This window comes from Ciconia boyciana, chromosome 11, assembly GCF_034638445.1.
Source record: "Ciconia boyciana chromosome 11, ASM3463844v1, whole genome shotgun sequence".
NCBI lineage: Eukaryota > Metazoa > Chordata > Aves > Ciconiiformes > Ciconiidae > Ciconia > Ciconia boyciana.
Genome location: NC_132944.1, coordinates 23,498,473 through 23,516,994, shown reverse-complemented (window position 1 = coordinate 23,516,994; position 18,522 = coordinate 23,498,473). Strand labels below are relative to the sequence as shown.

The 18,522-nt window shown below is 36.5% G+C and overlaps 1 protein-coding gene across 9 annotated transcripts in view; it reads right to left on the bottom strand.

Moving 5' to 3' along the window:
• The window catches only part of ERC2 (ELKS/RAB6-interacting/CAST family member 2), a 532,276-nt gene that overhangs the window by 294,338 nt on the left and 219,416 nt on the right, over window positions 1-18,522 (bottom strand). For all 9 annotated transcript variants that reach the window (XR_012044651.1, XR_012044655.1, XR_012044654.1 and 6 more), the window contains 3 exons: window positions 17,138-17,278; window positions 16,445-16,585; window positions 5,902-6,095 (listed from right to left, as the gene is read on the bottom strand). Coding sequence is in view for 3 of the 9 variants with exons in the window: in XM_072876309.1 (XP_072732410.1) it covers window positions 5,902-6,095; window positions 16,445-16,585; window positions 17,138-17,278 (476 nt within the window). In the remaining 6 variants the exon portion in view is untranslated. The remainder of the gene's footprint in view (window positions 1-5,901; window positions 6,096-16,444; window positions 16,586-17,137; window positions 17,279-18,522) is intronic.

Genomic DNA, 18,522 nt, shown 5'->3' with positions numbered 1-18,522 from the left:
GGGATGAAAGCAGCAGTTTGGAGAAAAACAGATAGGGAGGAAGACAGCAAAAGAGAATAAAGGGAGGAACACATTAGTTCTTTAAAAATATAACAAGCAGATGTTATATCAGCAGATTTTATTCAAAAAAAGAAAAGAAAAGGGAAGGGAAAGCGAGAAGTAAAATAAAATTTCTGTAGCAGTATATCCTTGCTGTGCACTGAATAAACCAGAAATTTTAAAGTAAAATGGCATCCTGTCATTCCTGGACTGTGGAAAGCCATCCATATTTATAACCGTCCAAATGCATACACACACCGAATGGAACAAATAAATTAGGTGGATACTGGTAGTGTTTGCTGCCACACAAATGTCTCATCATATACCACAAAGTCTGTTTTTGAACCAGCATAGGTTTGGTGACCCACATTCATCGAGTCTTCCCATGAAAGCCAACACAGCTAAACGATTTGGCAGCTTGTTCAAAGATATCATTTAGAAGTTCACAAAGCACTGTACCTAATAACCAAAGACAGAGATTTGCCCCCCGCCCCCAGGAAATACAGCCCCTTCTAACACTGACAGCAGCTTTTTTCTTCAGTCGGAAGAATAAGGTTAATACTTCATCACTGAAAATACTCCCATGCTTGATAACTTATTTGTTAAAAAATACCTAACATGCCCTTTCAATTAAGTAAGACAAAAAAATTCCCTGCCTGACACCGAGCTAGACTAATCCTTAAAGCTGTCACTGGTGCACAGTTTTTCATTCACTTATGAAAGGGAAATTTTTTAAAAGCCACAAAAATACTGGTTTTGAACGCAATTGTTCCATATGCTGATGTTTTGTCATTTATGCAATGAATTGTCAGTGCTGTGTGGACTTCAGAATTCAAACCCAAATCAATTCAGAATGAATTCATTGTAGTCCAAACACCCCAAGAGCTTAAATGCGCATCTCTAGTGTTATTACCCAAAACTTACCACTGCATACAAGAAGTGGATAACAAAAAACCAAACTTCTTGTTTAAAAACAAACTGGTTTTGTCTCATAGCTAGTATAGTATTTTTAAATGAACTTTCGTATTGTTGTAAGCTTTGCTGAGAAGCTACACTCAATCAGGCAAATGACCGACCATCCAACATACCACTGGAGAAAAGCAGATCCAAGATTCCGCAATCGACACTCTGTTCTCATCACTTTCTCTTTTCAGTCTAAATTTATTAATGGATAATTTATATCCATTGTATTATGTGCCAGCACTCTTTTACTGCAATCACTCTTCTTTCACCGCAGCGCTTACCCCTTCACGTGTTCAGAGAGAACAAGCATCCCTACCGAGCCTTTGTTTTGCCGGAGGAACGAGCCCCTGTTGCGCCGGCCCCCGTGACCCCAGCGCTCCGTTCCTGTAGTTATCCTGGCAGCCCGCTCTGCACCTGCCTCCCCTTCTCATTCAACCTGCTCGAATACGACCGATGAGAAGTATCCAGCAACGTTCCACATGGAGTCCTGCGAGCGCTTGACGACGTTAATACCTTCCTATCCTTACTGCAGACGTTTACTCTGACACATCAGGATTCACACCTCATTATTTAGATGTCTGCTTCATTATTTAGATGGCTCATAATGACACTGCCATGAGCAAATTCACCCCATCTTTCTCTCCCTAAACTATCAGGGATTATCCTTGGCTTACAGCAGGCAGTCTTACTAGGCCTGACTTCACAATCATGCATTGCGTACTATTGTATTTCACTTCATTTCATGATCCAAACTCCCTAGCATATTTCACAAATATACTTTTCATTCTAACACCATTAATAAAAGCATTAAACAATATAGTCCTTCCATCCTGACAGTTCCGTTTCAGCTGCAGTTACCTCTCTTTGGCTAGGCCCTTCACATTAAAATTTAAGCTGATCACTATCTTACCCAGTTTCATTTACATTATCAAAAAAAAAACCAAGCCAAACCAAAAAAAACACACCACATTTCCTTCATCAAGAAAACCAAAGAAAAACATCAAGCTAAGTTTCCCAAAAGCACATTATGCTGGGATATATTGCATTTAATTTTAACCTGTTCTCATTATAAACAGACAAATCATGAAAGATACAATAGAAGTTATCAACCAGCTTTAGTATAGGAGGAGGAATTGGTTCTCCTGTGTAGCAATAAGAAGTTATAAAATACAAAATTAATATATATGGAGTAATTTAAGAAACAGACCAACGCGTTTTTATACATGAGGAATAGTACGAATCATGAATCTTAAGTGATGTGACTCAGAAGCGTGATAGTTTCTGAGGCAAGAAAATCAGATTAAAACCAAAAGAATTACCATTCATATGAAATCCTCTTCGGGATTATTAACGATGTTCATCTGCCAAATAGCATACACTTATACATTTAATTGCCCATACCTTGAAGCAGATATTTCTACCCTTGGGTATTTGACACTTTCTGTGTCAATACTTTTTTGACAAATAGTAGAACATTAGTATTCATCGTCTTGTTTTAATTCTTGTTGGAATTTGTAAATAACTTCATTATATATGTTTTTACTTTTCAAACTGATTTATACAAGTACACCTCATTATGCTGATGAATTTATATGTGAATATAATAACTATTGTGAAGATACCATAGCTTGCAATACTCTAGATTATAACTCTCCCAGAAATTTATGTTTATAAATTTTGAGCATTTATGTTGTTGCAATTATCTTGCAATGTAAAGATGTTGGCACAGCAGTGAACATGGACCCCAGCAAGCCATTAACCAACAAACACATTTCAAAAGAGCATTCATTTTCCTACAAAACCCCAGAGATGCCCTTGCATCTGAAGTTAGGGGAAATGTTGAAGATACGCTGTTTCTGAGCAAGAAAAAACAGAAGGAGAAAAAGTAAGGAGAGAAAACAGCAACGTAGAGCACATTATATGAATTACAAAACAGCGGGACAAGAAGGAAAGAACATTTTCAAATATGCTTCTGTTAAAGTTGTAGTCATTTTCTCAACGCTTCATTCCCACAAAGTGGGTAAAGTGAGCTTTGGCTCCACCTCTTCCCTTCAGCAGGGAGCCAACCAAGTAGCCACGACAAGCAGGAAAAGTAGCGGCACTTCATAAAACGTTACAGCAATTCACACACCACCCAAGCCCTAGAAAGGGGAATTTCAACATGAAGGTTCCCTCTCTAGGGACACCAACAGGTGGCACAGTTCTATACAGATTTAGATCTTTAGGCCAATGCTTTTAGAAAATAAGGAAAAGGGAGAGAAAATCAATCAAATTTTAGAGAAACCTAAGGTGAGCCTGATTCGTAAGAAGGGTTAGATTCCCACTCTTTAAAAATATTTCCCTATTACATCTTTATATTGCTGGCGGACTGCTAGCCTTACTGTACTAACCAACAAATTTGTGCTTGTGCTTATGCATGGTGGAAAGTAGCTTTAAGACCCCATTACCAAGTAAAGGCAGTAACTTCTGTTGATGAAATCAATAATAGATAATTTTTACGTAAATCCTTTTTTTTTTTCCTAGTTTACAATAATTAACTTATATGTACTGTGTGTACAGGAATTTGGAATTAATCCTGAAAGCTGTACATAAGTTAAATCAAGTGAGAAACTGCATTAAAGTTAATAGCATTCACAAACAAATCTTGATTTTTCATGATGATTCCCCAAAATTGCAACATACTACGGTCCTTAGCTGGTCATGCCACAGATATCTTATTGTAAGCATTACAGAAGCACTTAAAGGTTCATGGCAAAGCTTAACGACTTCATCACATTCAAAGTACAGTATATTCTGTTCAAAAAGTCTGTGCTTACTCCAGGGTACCAAATTACTTTCTGAAAAGCGATTTCAGGATCAACACCCTCATCAACAATAAAAGACTGGAAATTGGTGTCCCAAAATTTCACTGATAAAAGTGCATCGAATTTTAAAAAAAAATTAACACAAAAATAGAAAATTCTGTCCATTACATAACCCACTATAGGGTTCTCAGACAGTAAGAAGAGGCTGTATGCTGACAAGGCCGTAGTAATACCTCTGCATCCCTTGGTTCCTTGTTTCTTTGTAATCACTGTTTTGTAACCAATAATTCTCAATTTAATTCAAATAAATCTACTGATCTATATCGATTCTTTAGCTCTTTTTTATACAAAATATTTAAATCAAATTAACATTTACTAAAAATTTTAGATCACAAGCTTCATGATGAACATCATGTTCATCTTTTAATCTTAATTGTCATTTTAATATTCAACCATTCAACACATACGTGATTGCTACTTACTAAATCTCTTAAGATCATCCTCTTGAACCAAAGTTTAGCGTGCCTACTATTGCGTCCAGTGTCACACACCAACGCAGTAGGTTTTATAGCCCAATGAGGATATCAGTTACTGTTTCTGTAAAAACTCACGCAGTCAGTTTCCACCAGCTTGGTCACACCGGGAGTGGCTCTATTACAAGCCTAGGCCTGTAGTGCCCCTACCGTACACGCACCGATGGGTGGAATAGGCAGCACTTCCTCGACCACACAAATTCACTAACCACGTTACCTTTTTCCAATACGCTGCTTAGGATTTTGGAGAGTTTAGGCAGAACTCACAGTCATGGTGCACAAAGAGACCACTGCTACTAGCTTCCTCTGGTATCTACTTTACACATTGAAATCGGTGCAAACACTAGAGTATTCTAAACTCCCGATGTGGTGAGAGAGGTAATTGCTAATTAAAGTTGTCCTCACGTAAAAACTCAGTTCTATTTCGAGTGCAAATCTTCTTTTTTCACCTTAAATTTGAGGTCTCGGTTCTCATGACACTTTGATCGATAACCATACACCATTCATTATTGTCATCATTAAACCTTTGCCAAATGTCTGCAGAGAAAGGTAAGTTTTGGCAACAGGTAACTCTGCAGGTTGAGAAGCCATCCTCAGTAAAGGTGCTCTACACACCTTCCTCTCCAAGCTGGCTGATTTCCTCCCCCTATGGCAGCCAGCATTTCCAGCAGATCTTCCCCTCTTTCATGGTAATTCTCCCTAACGGGACTATAGCTATAAGCACAACAATGAGATCCCTTAAACTTCTCTTTTGGAGAAGCACTTTCATGAAGCACTTTTCTTCTGACTTGATCACTAGAAAACAATTATATAAAATATTTGAAAACATAAAATTCTTTCTTTCATTTACCTAAGAGTGGCTAAGTACAGGAAGGGAACAAAGAAATCAGATCCACATAAATTACTTATCAATCAAATAAATAGCAGCATACCATATGGGAGAAGGTTCCAAGAATCATTTAATTACAAAGGGCGTGAGACAAATGGATCCCAAAACCCGCCTGTCTCCATTAAGGAAAGACTGTACAACCTTCCCAGAAATAAGACAAACACTACCTGGTCAACGTCAGAAAATATTCATTTGAAGCGGACAAAGACTACAGAAACACTGAGAAATAGTTATAACTATTATTAAATAGTCACGACACTGGTTAGAAATACTTACCAATACTTTTCAGGACCTCTGAGAACTAGTGGTGCTGTTCACACTAGAGACGTGTGTGGGGACGGTTTTGCTTTACCAGTTACTAGAAAGACAGGATTGTTCCCCAAGACGGTTTTCTAGGAGGGCTGTTGCCACTGTAAATTGCATGTGGCTTTTCCTACATGTGTTCCTTTTTTGGAGACGACTAAAAAGGTGGAAACCTTAAGTTGTTCCAAAGTCAGCAGACGGAAGGTGCAGTGCTCAGGTAGCCATTTTTTTTCACTTCTGATTCAATTTTACAAGACATAACAAATACTCTTGTTAAAAAGCATATTCTACTCTTAACTTCTTTGCTCTGCAATGAAGATCAAGTAAATAAAAATGCCACTCAATGTAAGACAAATAATACAAGAATTACCTTTCTAACTCAGCAATTTTCTTATCTTTGTCATTCTTCTCATTCTCTACTTCCTTGAGTATTTCTAGAAGTCTGTCAACCTCAGCCTGAGCTTTGCCACATTCTTCTCTATAGTATGATGCCTCTTTGTCAAGCTGTTTCATCCTGTCTGCAAATTCTGGATTCATCCGTGCCTCCTCTTCAGCCTCATGAGCCTTCAGAATCAATATTTTAAAAAAAATAAGGATGACAATAATTTATATAGCTTTAAGAGCTTCATTTCTTCAGTCTCGGAGTTCAAATTTTCATTAAAAAGGATTATGGGTATTTCTGTCCGATGACAGTATTTTCTACAGAAGCATTATAAAAAGGAATGAAAATATCTTCATAGTCTACAATTATAGTCAAATGCTACCATCCTGAAGGGGGTGGGGATTTATTAAGGTTTTTTACATATTAAAGTGACCATATTTTAAGGGTGTTTTTTAAATTAAAAAATCACCTTGTAATTCATTTAATTCACATTAAGCTTTTAAAGTGTTTCAAATCTATAGGCAATTTCTTAATAAATCATATTCTCTCTCTTCCCCCGTACATATATACACACTTTGTCCATGTATATATATACACACACAGACACATATATACATATTGTAATCTGTATCACCAGATGTTTCAAATGCAGTCTGATACGAAGAATTTAAAAGGAAGAAATTGCTTTTATGCAGTGCTGTTTTTAAAATACAAACCAATAAACTAAACAGTTGCTTTCAGCAGACATTTTACCCAATAATCCTTTTTCTCTTATCGTTAATACTTAACCTGAAACATCAGAAGAACAAGCCCATTGGTGAAAATGGCACAAACCTGGCAAACACATGCATGGATGGGTGGCAGTTTCACAGACAAGAAGGAACGTGATGGCTACAACAGCAAGAGTGCAGAGCCCCATCTTACTCCCATCAACCCGAATGGCACAAACCCAATTAACTTCAATGGGAGCATGATCTGGCATCAAGGGCTTTCAACTGTTGGCTGCAATAACCACAGACAGATGGAAACAACAACGCACTGCAATGCTTAGCCTACCCCTTGCTTCCCATTATTCCTAATTGGCATCTTGAAAGAGCAGGCAAGGAAAAAACAAGGAGTTTAAGGCAGTGCACATTAAACATAGAAAATTCAGATAACATTCTCTTAACATACAGGAATTTTACAGAAATTCAGGACATTTAGAACTGAAGGTCCTCCGACTATCTTACTACGCAGAGAAGACGTGGACTTATTTATCTTCTTAATTTCAGGGAATAGACAATGCAAGCAAGCAATGAAAGAAATGCAGATCCAAATGAAACATGCGTGTTTGGGAAAGAATTAATATAAACTACAGACACTAGAAGGTTCATGTTCTTTGCAATGGTTACAGTTTTCTGTATAAATAAAGAACAAGTCTGGGTTTAGCATAAATACAACAATTAAAAAATTAAAATTAATAGGGAAGAAACTGAGGGGGGTTGCATGTAACATATCATTTAAGCATGAGGATAAAAAGAAAAAAGATAGTAGATTTTAAGTGTTATTTATCCTACTGTGAGATTTTTATTCAGAAGAAATATTTCATTACCAAAATAAGCTACGGGAATGACATGAGAAGCCTACTAAACTTAGGGGCCTTGCTCTTCAAATTCCCTGTTTAGGATAACAATACACGCTCCAGCCCTGAATTCTATGCGGGTACGGGACGCTCCTAACACAGAGCTCATTTCAAGGTAACACCCAAAGAGTATCTTGATTTTACTGTTTGGGTGAGATGCTAGCAACAGATGATTGCTTTTCATCCTCATACATCTTCCTGCTTTAATAATAAACTTTGATTTATTTTATACTGGGTGTTAATTGTGTCAAGAAATTTACTTTTGGCTAGCTTTGTAATTTTTGAAGTAAATGTAATACTCATGCTCAGGGCCAATGATGTGAGAGACTGTGTACCGATTTCCAGCTGCAAACCACTTCAATTTTCCATCAGCTCTATTAAGAAATTAGACGATGTTTTATCTTTCCAAAATGAACACTAAGTGTTCTTTTGCAAAGAATAAAAATAATTCCATATGTTGGTAAAGGTAAATTCACTCTAGAAAAAAAAAAAAATAGTACAACCCAACTCCCACCTTTAAAAACTAAGAAACCTATGCAAGAGTATGTTGTTCCCTCCTGCTCTTCAGATTTCTCCTCCTCTCCTAAGGGTAAATCCCAAATTCCACAGGTCCCCTCTAGAGGCTATCACTCTTTCATATTCCCCCCGTCACCTTTCTTTCCCTTCTGTTTATTCTGGTGTGTAATTCACTTATTTGCCAGCCTTGCTTCTATCATTTCATAAACAGGCAAACACCCACCTTCCTGCCTCTAACCTGTCTTGTCTTCACTTCAGCATGCAAGAACTCTCAGCTTCAGCCCAAACCTCCCCCGCACCTCTACCCTAGTTTTAACCCAGGACAAGAAGCAATGCAGAATGCAGGCAAGAGAGAAGCCTGTCTTTTTTTTGCTTTTCATTGCCACACTGGATTTTCTATGATGAAAATACATAATTGGGCAAGAACGTGGTAGCGTCACCAATGCAAAGCTGCCAAATGTTCAGCTTTCATAGGCTATTCCTGTTACACAGCAGCTCAGAAATGTACGGAACAAATCATCTACTGCGCAGCTTATAACTAAAATATCACCTGAAGTAATAGATATAAACTATATTCTTCAGTTTAGCCCTATAATCCTTGCTCAATAGCATGCTAAGGAGAGTATTGTTAAGTTGCAAAAGTATTTTCAATTCTTGTGCTTTCTGTGGTAGTCACGCCATTCCATATTTGTGGGATGTGTTTTTGGAAAATTCCGTAGCACAAACTTGGTCATTGTATTTCCCTATGGTTCTCAACACGAAGCGGAACCTATAAGATATGATTAAATCCAATATGATTAAGTACCCAACCGATACAGGGTTTTGAGGTGCAGCACAGTTATCCGTAATGTTACAAATAAATCAATATAAGCATTCAGTTCAAAGACAAGTATAAGATTATTCTAATCTTTAAAAAAAATAAAGAAACAAAAAAAGATCCCAGTATTGCGAACCACCAAGTTGGTTGCCTGTACTTTTACAAGCACTTCCTATAGAATATTTTTGGACGATTGGCAGGAATCAGATTTCTACAAGGGCATTGCCTTAAAGAAGAAGGAAAGGAAAGTTAGTTAAAAAGGGAGAGCAAGAACGTAAAACATTTTCCAAAAGAGCTTTCTGCAGGTGGTACTCTAACTTGCCATGAGTCCCTTGAAGGGAATCCTCATGTTGTAAACAAAGCTGCTGACACCACAGGAGAGCAAACCACGGTCCATGCGACATGTCCAGAACCACCTGCAAGTGCCCGATTATATTTTATGGCTTTGAAAGATGTGTTTGGATTTGAACTAGGTACTGTTTTTAATTGTTATATACGGATCAGGGGTGATTTGTTGACAGATGATACTTGACTTTTGAGGTCAAACAGTAGGCCCAAAGGCGACGAAAGGCAGCTCAGCTGACGTTGACCCTGCTCCCACCCGGACAGGGCAGATTTCTGTGGCTTTTTTGCAGGCTGTGAGAGACAGGCTGGGACCACTTCTAACCAGAAGCTGCGCGGTTATCACATGAATCAGAAAGCCTCTACCTAGTCCTGCTGTCTTCTCTCCTTCCCTCTTTTTCATTTCTGTCCCCCTTTTTCTGCCTAAGTTCTCTGCTTTCTTGGGAAAGATACCTTTTATGGGGATTTTATGGCTAAGAGTGACTGGTTCACGCATACCTTTCAGCAGCAAAGTAATTGCCCTCCTAATCTGTATCTGTAAATGATAATACTTGTGTGTGCAGATTAGGCTAGTTTCAAACTAGCATACTTGGTTTATGATGTTTTGTCTATCAACCTTGCGACTATGTTGTTTTATGTTATTTTTACAACTCAATAAAAATAGCATATCACTGTACTATTAGAATTTCACTAATTCTTAAGTAATTATGTATCTGTTCTGACATTTGCTTAATAAGTACTACAAATACATTAGAAGTAACATTTCCTTATGTAAACCACAAATTTCCTACAGAAACACCATAACAGTGTGGTACAGACATGCAACATGAATTATTTAGTCTATTAAAATTTTATGGTATAATCATGCACGCATTATTCTGCATAACAGAAATGGATGTATAGATATAGTATTTCATTTTTAAAGCTTCAGACACAAACATACACAGAAATCAAGCGAGTACTTCATAAAAAAAATAAATGGAACAGCAGAATTTACATGCAAGAAATTACTTTGTAAGATCCTTCAAAGTTTATTACTTTCAATAACAAACTAAAAAAAAATGCTGTCACCTTAATATTTTTGTAGTCTCCTTAAAATTGAAGGGGTTTTTATTTAACTTCAGGGACTGCTCTAAGCAATTCAGAGTGGATTCTGCAAGTACTTTAAATTTTAATCAGACATTGCTCTGATGGAGCATTTGGAAAATTAAGTCTTTACTATTCAGAAAAAGGTTCACCAGAACTCCAAACTAAGTACACCATTATATTTCCATTACAGGACAAAAACAATCATGTAACTTCTTATAATCAATTTTGCACAAGAATTCATTGGGTATTTCAAAAAGTTCACCTTTCAAAACAAACATGAAAAAATGCGCACCCAATTCTGTTCACACCTTATTCACAGAGATGAATACCTTGTGAAACCATTCACTGCAGAGTACGCAGGATTTGCGCCCCTTCTGTATCATCTCCACTTTGGTACCCAAATGTCTATAAGAATAAAACACTTCTCTCCATTGCTGTATTTTAAAAACATTAGATTCAGCAATAAATGGAAGTCTTGGAGTTGATACCTGTGTGACGTAGTAGAAAAACCACACTCCGCCACAGAAGGAACGCTATATTGCTGCATGGGCTAAAAGAGGTCTCCTCAGAGACTGCCTGTTATTTCTCTGACACACGTAAACAAAAGAGCATTAACACTTCAGTATTTTAAGATTAGATTGCCATCTGTTTTTTTATAACACTATTATTCTCAAACGAAAAAAAAGGTAAGGAAACATTCAATTAAATAAAGCATCGTAATGATTTGCAGTACGAAAAAAATGTTTCAGGTAACTGCTATTATGCCATCTCAAAGCACAAAAGTGAAACTTGGCCTTGTGGAGTTCAAAGAATACGTTGCCAGTGACTTCAATCAAATCACGGTTTCATTTCAAGACCTTAGGTGGTTTTGGGGAAGAAGAGGATCATTACTACTTACGTCGTTAAAAGCAGACTGACATATATAAGTAGGAGAAGAAAGAAGATGAGCAAGAAAAGTTTATTTAAGAAAACCTGTCTCATGGATTTACTACAATTGCTGCCTGGTGCCAAAGGAAAAGGATCTTGCATCCGTTATTTTGGAACTGCCAACAGGCTGTCCTTTTGAAAATTAAGCACGTAAAGGCAGAAAAAATAAAATTAAAAAAGGACTGACTGACTTTAGAATACCACACACAAATAGACCAGGTAGTAACAAACAAATTCCATACAGCAGAATAACTAATATTGAAATAATGACTGGAAAGCATTTATGAAAATCAAGAGACAAACTAACACAAAAAAGACTCCAGTCTGAAAAGACATGCACAGTAGGAGTGCAAATGGTATGAATAGAAACATAACTACCACGACGGTGACCCAAGATGATACAGAAAAAAGGGTTTTATCATTCAAAGGGAAGAGCTCCTGACCAGCAGCGTGCTGGATGGCTAAGGGGTAATATCAGGTCTTATGCTACTTACAATCAATTTATGACTGGACTCTACAAGCAGTTAACCAGTAACTATAAAAGTAAATACAGCACATTCTGTGGGACTCGCTTTTCCCATACCTAAGTCATGGCATATTCATTACGTGGTTAGAAGCCACAAAGCTTATAGCAATAACAGACTCCAAAGCTGGAATCCCGGTCCACTGACATTAATGGCAAAACTCCCATTGACTGCAGCGAGGGCAATACCTTCCCTAATGCATAGTACCACATTACTTAAGCTACTAAACCAGTTCTTCTATATATACTGTCCCAATTACATGGTAATTCCAACTATGATTACTATGTAAACTATGGCTTGTAAATTGCTATTACAGTTACATCATTTTCTTCTGTGCTGTGAGCATCCCGGCACGTTAAATGTAACCATCTCCGCCAAAAAAATGCAAACTGTTCTCTGCAGAGAGGATGTTTGTTACAGCTCTTCCTCAAATTGACAAAGGAAGACAGTCAAGTCAAAAGGGTAGATACTGTGCAATTAAAGCAGATACGGGCAAGAATTATAACGCTAAACAAGCCAAAGTAATACTGTTCGGCTCTTTCAAACACTGCCCTTTCCGTTCATCATTTTCTATTTCAGCATTTTCTTCGATTAAATACAATGTTTCCATATTCTTACTATATATATGCTGAATGTATACAGTCTTTTGTGAGTAAAACTGATCTGAACTATTTTAATTGTACGGACTTTTGACAATAGTACCAGTCACTTCCTAGATATTATTATTTGCATAATCAACTCCGTCACTTAAGATAAACTGAATAAATTAGAAGTTATTTAAGTTTGAAGGATCAAATAAAGTACTGCAGGAGGAGGAATTAAAAAGCAAAGCAAAGCAAAAAAAAACAAAAAAAAAACAAACCAAAAAAAAACCCCCAAAACAAAATCGTCTGCATGCTTTTTCTGATGGAGAAGTTGAGGACCTAAAGGCTAGGATGCTTGTTTTCTCAGAAATACTGCATGTGCCTATTTAATGCATTTCATAGTCTTAAAATGGCCTTGAAGTCCACAAAGTGCATTTATTTGGATATAATGAACATCGCATAGTGAGCATCAGAGGTATTCTGCAAAGCTCCACAGAGGAAGAGCACAACACAGTAAGGGAACAGATCCTCATGCTTTCATATGTTACAGCGGGCATTTTAAAAAAGAACTTACTGGATTGTACATCTGATTGAACAACTGTTCAGCTTGCTACATTGCAAAGTTGGAAGGGAGGGAAGCACAGACAGGGAAAGAAGGAAAGATCCAGGAAAACAGCATTAGCTCAACAAAACCAGTGCATTTGCACAGAAGAACTTGTCATAAGAAAGTAGAAATTTAAGATTCTAAACATTCCTCGGTGAAAGTGAGAGGCACTGGGGAAACATAAATGTTGACTTTGGCTCCTAAAAAAGAATAGCTGGAGTAAGAAATTTAAGGTTTGTGTTACTTTCCCTTTCTCAAGTTAAATAACCCATGAAATAAAGAAAGGTGTCCACTTTTGATGATACATTAAGTGCTGGTCTCAAGCAATGAATCACGAGAAGTGCTTTTGGCTGAGGCTGCAATTTATCACCAAAGCTTCAAAGATGGTAATAACAAAAGATTAATTAAATTGTATCATTAAATTTATTACTTTCCTTTTGTTTAACACAAGACTGAATTTTCTATGCAGAATGACTTTTGAACAGTACAGCTTGGCAAAAAGTACTTTAGCAACTGCAAATATGTCAGTAAGCAAGTAAATTTAAGATAATAAGAAACAACAAAAGGAGGAAATTCTAGAGTGGATAATAGGATTATATATATATATGTATATATACACACACACATACACACACACATATATATATATAAAAAACCCCCACTTAGCTACCTATTAGGTAATTCCTGCTGTTCTTTCACTAGTAGGAATACAAAGTAAGTCAACAAAAAGTCTGTGGAATTTTGGCAAAAAAGCAGTGAGCATTCTTCTGGGTTTTATGATTTTTTTTTAATTTTATGAATTTCAAATCCATAATCTTTGTCACAAAAAGTTTAATAAGCATGTCTACGGTTTTAAACATTATTTTGTGTCCCAAAATAGAGCACGGTCATATGAATAACTACTCTTTACAAATATCCTATTTATTACTTTTTGAAATGTGTCTACTCTATAAAATTAAAACAGTGGTTTTAGAATCAGCATGTTTTCTCCTGCTGAAATGCAAAAAATCCAGTTAACTAATACTGAAAAATATTTGGATCTAATCAGACCCAATCAAAAACATCTTTATTATCAATAAATGAATCTTATTCTCTCCAAAAACAGGAAGGAGAGGAAACAAGGGAAGAGAAACTTTAATTTTTATTTTTTTTTTTTTATTACGGATTTGGTTTGGATTTGCCCCTTGTACACGTTTTCTTTCAGGCATAGTACATATTACCACTAGTGCTCATGGAAGACTAACTCCTAGCAAACATGCACATAATACCATCTTCATATTTATTAGGGTAATTTGTTAAAACATATACATCAACATGAAACTCTGATGACTGCACAATACCATAGTGAAAAGTGCCTTCTCTATGATATTTTGAGAGAGGAGTAATGCGTCAGCTGCATTCAAATTTCTCACACGACCAGACAGCCCGTTGGAGTGACTTTTGAAAAAGATACAAACGGCGCCCGTTCCTCCCAGCCTCCGCGGGGGTTCGCGGTGACACACGGCGCGCTCGTGGGACGGGCAGGTTAATTCACTCCAAACTGCGCTGGTGTTCCCTCCCACTCTACCTCAGACATACGCGAGAATAACCCAGATTTCTGTTTCAGTTCGTTTCCTCAGGAGTGAAAACATGGTGAGGGGAGATTTCTGGGGACCAATTACTTTTAACGCAGGATATTTACAGGTTTGAACATAAAGTATTTTATTAGAGAAAATGTGAATTGAAAATCACTGTTTGGAGTCTACTATCATTAACAGTCACTATTTCTGTTCAACTAAACATGCCCACAAAGAAGGTTGTAACTACGTTTTATTGTGGAAATACCTGGTCTCCTACAAATGTTGGGTGAATTTCCATTGGGGCTTTATGCTGTATTTATGATATAATAAAACTATTATGTTTTCAACCTTCATTTAATAATCCTTTGTATTTATACACAGGGAACATACTCCCTTTTTATATGAAAGACGTCCCAGACACTCTCTGACTTTTATAAGTGCTTATTTTTCCATGACCATATGATGTGTTTATATGTACAGTCATAAAAGATTGACTTAGGATTTCAAGTCCTTCAAGAGGATTTTGACTTTTTTTTTTTTAAGTGATCTGTGCTTTTAGGGTTTTTTTAACTAGGTTTTAAATGAAGAAAATAAGATATTTCAGATTGTAATTAAGTATATTTTGTAGTGAAGTGCAAAGTAAACAAACACATTTTCTAACAAAAGAAAACAAAATAAAGGCCTTGCAGAGAAATAGCTTCTTTGGATATTTTCATTTGACTTCAATAGCATTTATAGGCTATCAAACATTTAAAGTAGTTGTGTTTCATAACAAAAGTTATGAAAAGCTTTTGTATATGTTTATTGAAAAAGATTCCCTTCCTTCCTCTCCACAACTAAACATGTAACACAGGCACTTAATTGCACATCTTTGTTCTGAATTAAAAAATAATTGAAGCATAAGGTTTACACCCTGGTATCCTTTACATTTTGCACTACCTTCTTCACAGGTAAGGCTATTGAAACGCTGCTTAAACACAGAGCAGGATACTACTCAACCTGGGTAAGAAGAGTGTCAGAGTATTATCCTCGCGGTTGTAACATTCATAGAACAAATAAATACTATTTTCTAGAAAACGAAACATTAGATATCAATATAAAAAAATTCATGTTTGACATACACTTAGTCATGAATTGCAGAAGGCAAACATGATGCCTAAACCCATCAAATATGTCATGAGATTGGTGTTCAAACAATGAGAGCAGACATTACCAAATGACACAGAAAAAGGTCAAAGAAACAGCGTATGGTAGAGAAAGCATCAACAAACTTGCAAATCATTTAAGCAAAAACTATTTTAATGCACCAATTTAAATAAAACCATGCTATAAAATATAGGATTTGTATGTTTTCCTTTAAATGCTTGCTTCCACTACTTGCTGAATAGGAATACTAAATTGCTAGCTGAGATAAACTATGCATTATTTTGCTTAATTATCACAAACGTGTTCACCAACAAAGCCAAAAAAATGCCAAAATAAAACCTAGCTAGAGTTTCCATTTTGGAAGCAGATTTTTTTTTTATTAGGAAGTACAGCATTTCTTAGATGAGCCTTTAATTTTTTCCCATGCTACAAACATTTCAGTCTACTTCTAATAGCGGTGTAAATTCATATACATCCAAATTGCTGGTTTGGTAATTTCTTCCTGCCCTTCTACTTTCCCTCCAACGTCCTGCTCCCAGTTCATGTATTTGTAGCAGCTTCTCAGAATTCCTTCATATAGGTATTCAGGATCATTTTGGAGGCTCACTAGTGGCCTTGGTACAAGCCTCTTAAGAAAAAGTTAGCAGTATTTGATGCAAGCATCAGCAAACAGCATAAGATGGGTAGATTTTAGATTTACTCCAGAAGAGTAAATAAGCTCATCTTTCCAAAATGAGGGCGTGGGATGTTGATTTTTGTTTTGCTGATTGTTGTTGTTTGTATGTTTTAAGATGGAACTTACCTTTTTCAACTGTGCTTCCAACTTACTACACTCTTCTTTCTTTTGTTCTATGGCTATTTCTAAAGACTTAAGTTTGGAGTCTCTTTTCAGCCCTGCTGATGCCAATGAAGATGCATGTTCTTTGAGATCGATTAAACTAGACTGAAAAATGACCAAGAGTAAAAAGTTAATTCCTAGTCACCAGGACACTAACTTATTGCCAACTTAGTAATCACTTGGATCCTGTTCCCCCTCCCCTTCCCCAAAAAGCGCTGACACAAAGATAAGCATTGATAGCAAAAGACACCGTTTTAAGAATACAACCAATTGGAACCACAGGAGCTGGCATGAAGTGAACCATAGAAACATTCATAACATGGACAAGTTGACATTATACTCTGCAGGCACAATTACTTTGAAGTCTATTGCTCTGACAAATGAAAACAGGAGCAACAAAGGAATAGTTGAGCCTACTGGAGGCTTGTGTAAAGGAAAAAAATAGAGATAATGACACACAACTATGCAAAAACTGAAGCAATATTTTATGTACAAAAGTGAGGACTATGAAGAATGCTTAAGAAAACAGCAGTTCAGAAGCTGAGCACTGAAGTGGCAGAATTTCAGTACTTAGGTGATTCAAGAGTAATCCTAATGCACTTTCTTTCATCATAATGACATAGATAGAAGAACATAGATTTTACTGAAAAGACTGACCTCTTTTTCTGTCAGTTCAGCTTGTAAAGCATTAACTTTCTCCTTCAGGTCTTTGTTTTCTTTTTTATAAGATTCAATTTCTTCAAGTCTTTCTCTGTCATCTCGGTCCCTTTGCTCCTTCAAGCGCTCTATAATTCTTTCCTAACAAGGGAAAGAATTGCAAAATGGAAAAGTTGGGAATCATTTCAAGAAAAGACAGAATAAAATTTCTTTACATTAAGTAGCACTTAGAAAAATCAACCTTCAGAAGCAGAGGATTGGGTTAATGGTATTAAAGTCAATGCAAGATTTCCCCTGATTTCAAAAGCATCAGATCAAGGTTTTAAATACTTGATAAGAGTAGCATCATACAGAAACTTCACTAAACATCTATACTGATATGAATATGTTTAGTCTTGTGATAGGTATGGAAAGTTATTCATCTCAGCAATGTGTTTCCTGTATTCATAAGTGATTGAAGTCTTTAATAAAAGTTCAAAACAGAGAGGCCATGACTGGTTTACTCAGCTTGAATTTCACTATGTTTTTGGAACGCTAGTAGCCTCTATAGTGGTTGCAAGAAGTTTTCAAGGTTCCAAATCTACTTAGAAATCAATCACTTGCTAACTATCAGTAACTTACCGTTTACACGTATTATATTTTGAGAGGACAAAAAAGTTGTCCAAGACACAGAAAAACTACCGATACAACTTATGATCTCCAAAGGAAGATTTTTCTCCATCTAATTAACAGTAACTCTACACACATTTAACCACATTTTTGAATATTTTGTTGACTTCCAGTTACTATTATAAGGATTGTTGAAAATCACCAGTCAAGGACTGGGTGATGAAATCAAAGGGTGAAATGTAAAAAGCAGATGCAGTAGTATGGTTTTGTTAAGCTTTGGTTACATTCTTCAAAATCACATTCTACCAATACTTGAAGGATGCAAACACTAATCAGAGAGAAATATTTAGGGTAAAATAAAATAACCACTAGAATTGCATTGGAATTGGGAATAGGTCCATTTAAGTGGAGTAACAGGGGAACTACTAGTATAATTCTGGAAGTGGCAGTCAGAGGGGCAGTGGAAGCAACATCATTTAGGAAAGTTAAACCTACATGGGACAAAACTACATCCTGGCTGAGGAAGTTCTACACTACCGGTGGGCTGGCTGAGGTAGAACCATCAGCATACTCATGGGTCCGAGTCAAGTCCTTTTGTAGTTATGCGTGAAATCTCCAAGTAGTTTAAGAGTGGGATCAGGACTTCAAATACTATTTCATAGAACTGGACAAGACTGATGGAAGCCTAATATTACTAGAAAGAGAGAGAAATCTCATGCTAATTCCCTCTGTCCATGATTCCTTATACTGCCATATATATATACACACCTGCACTG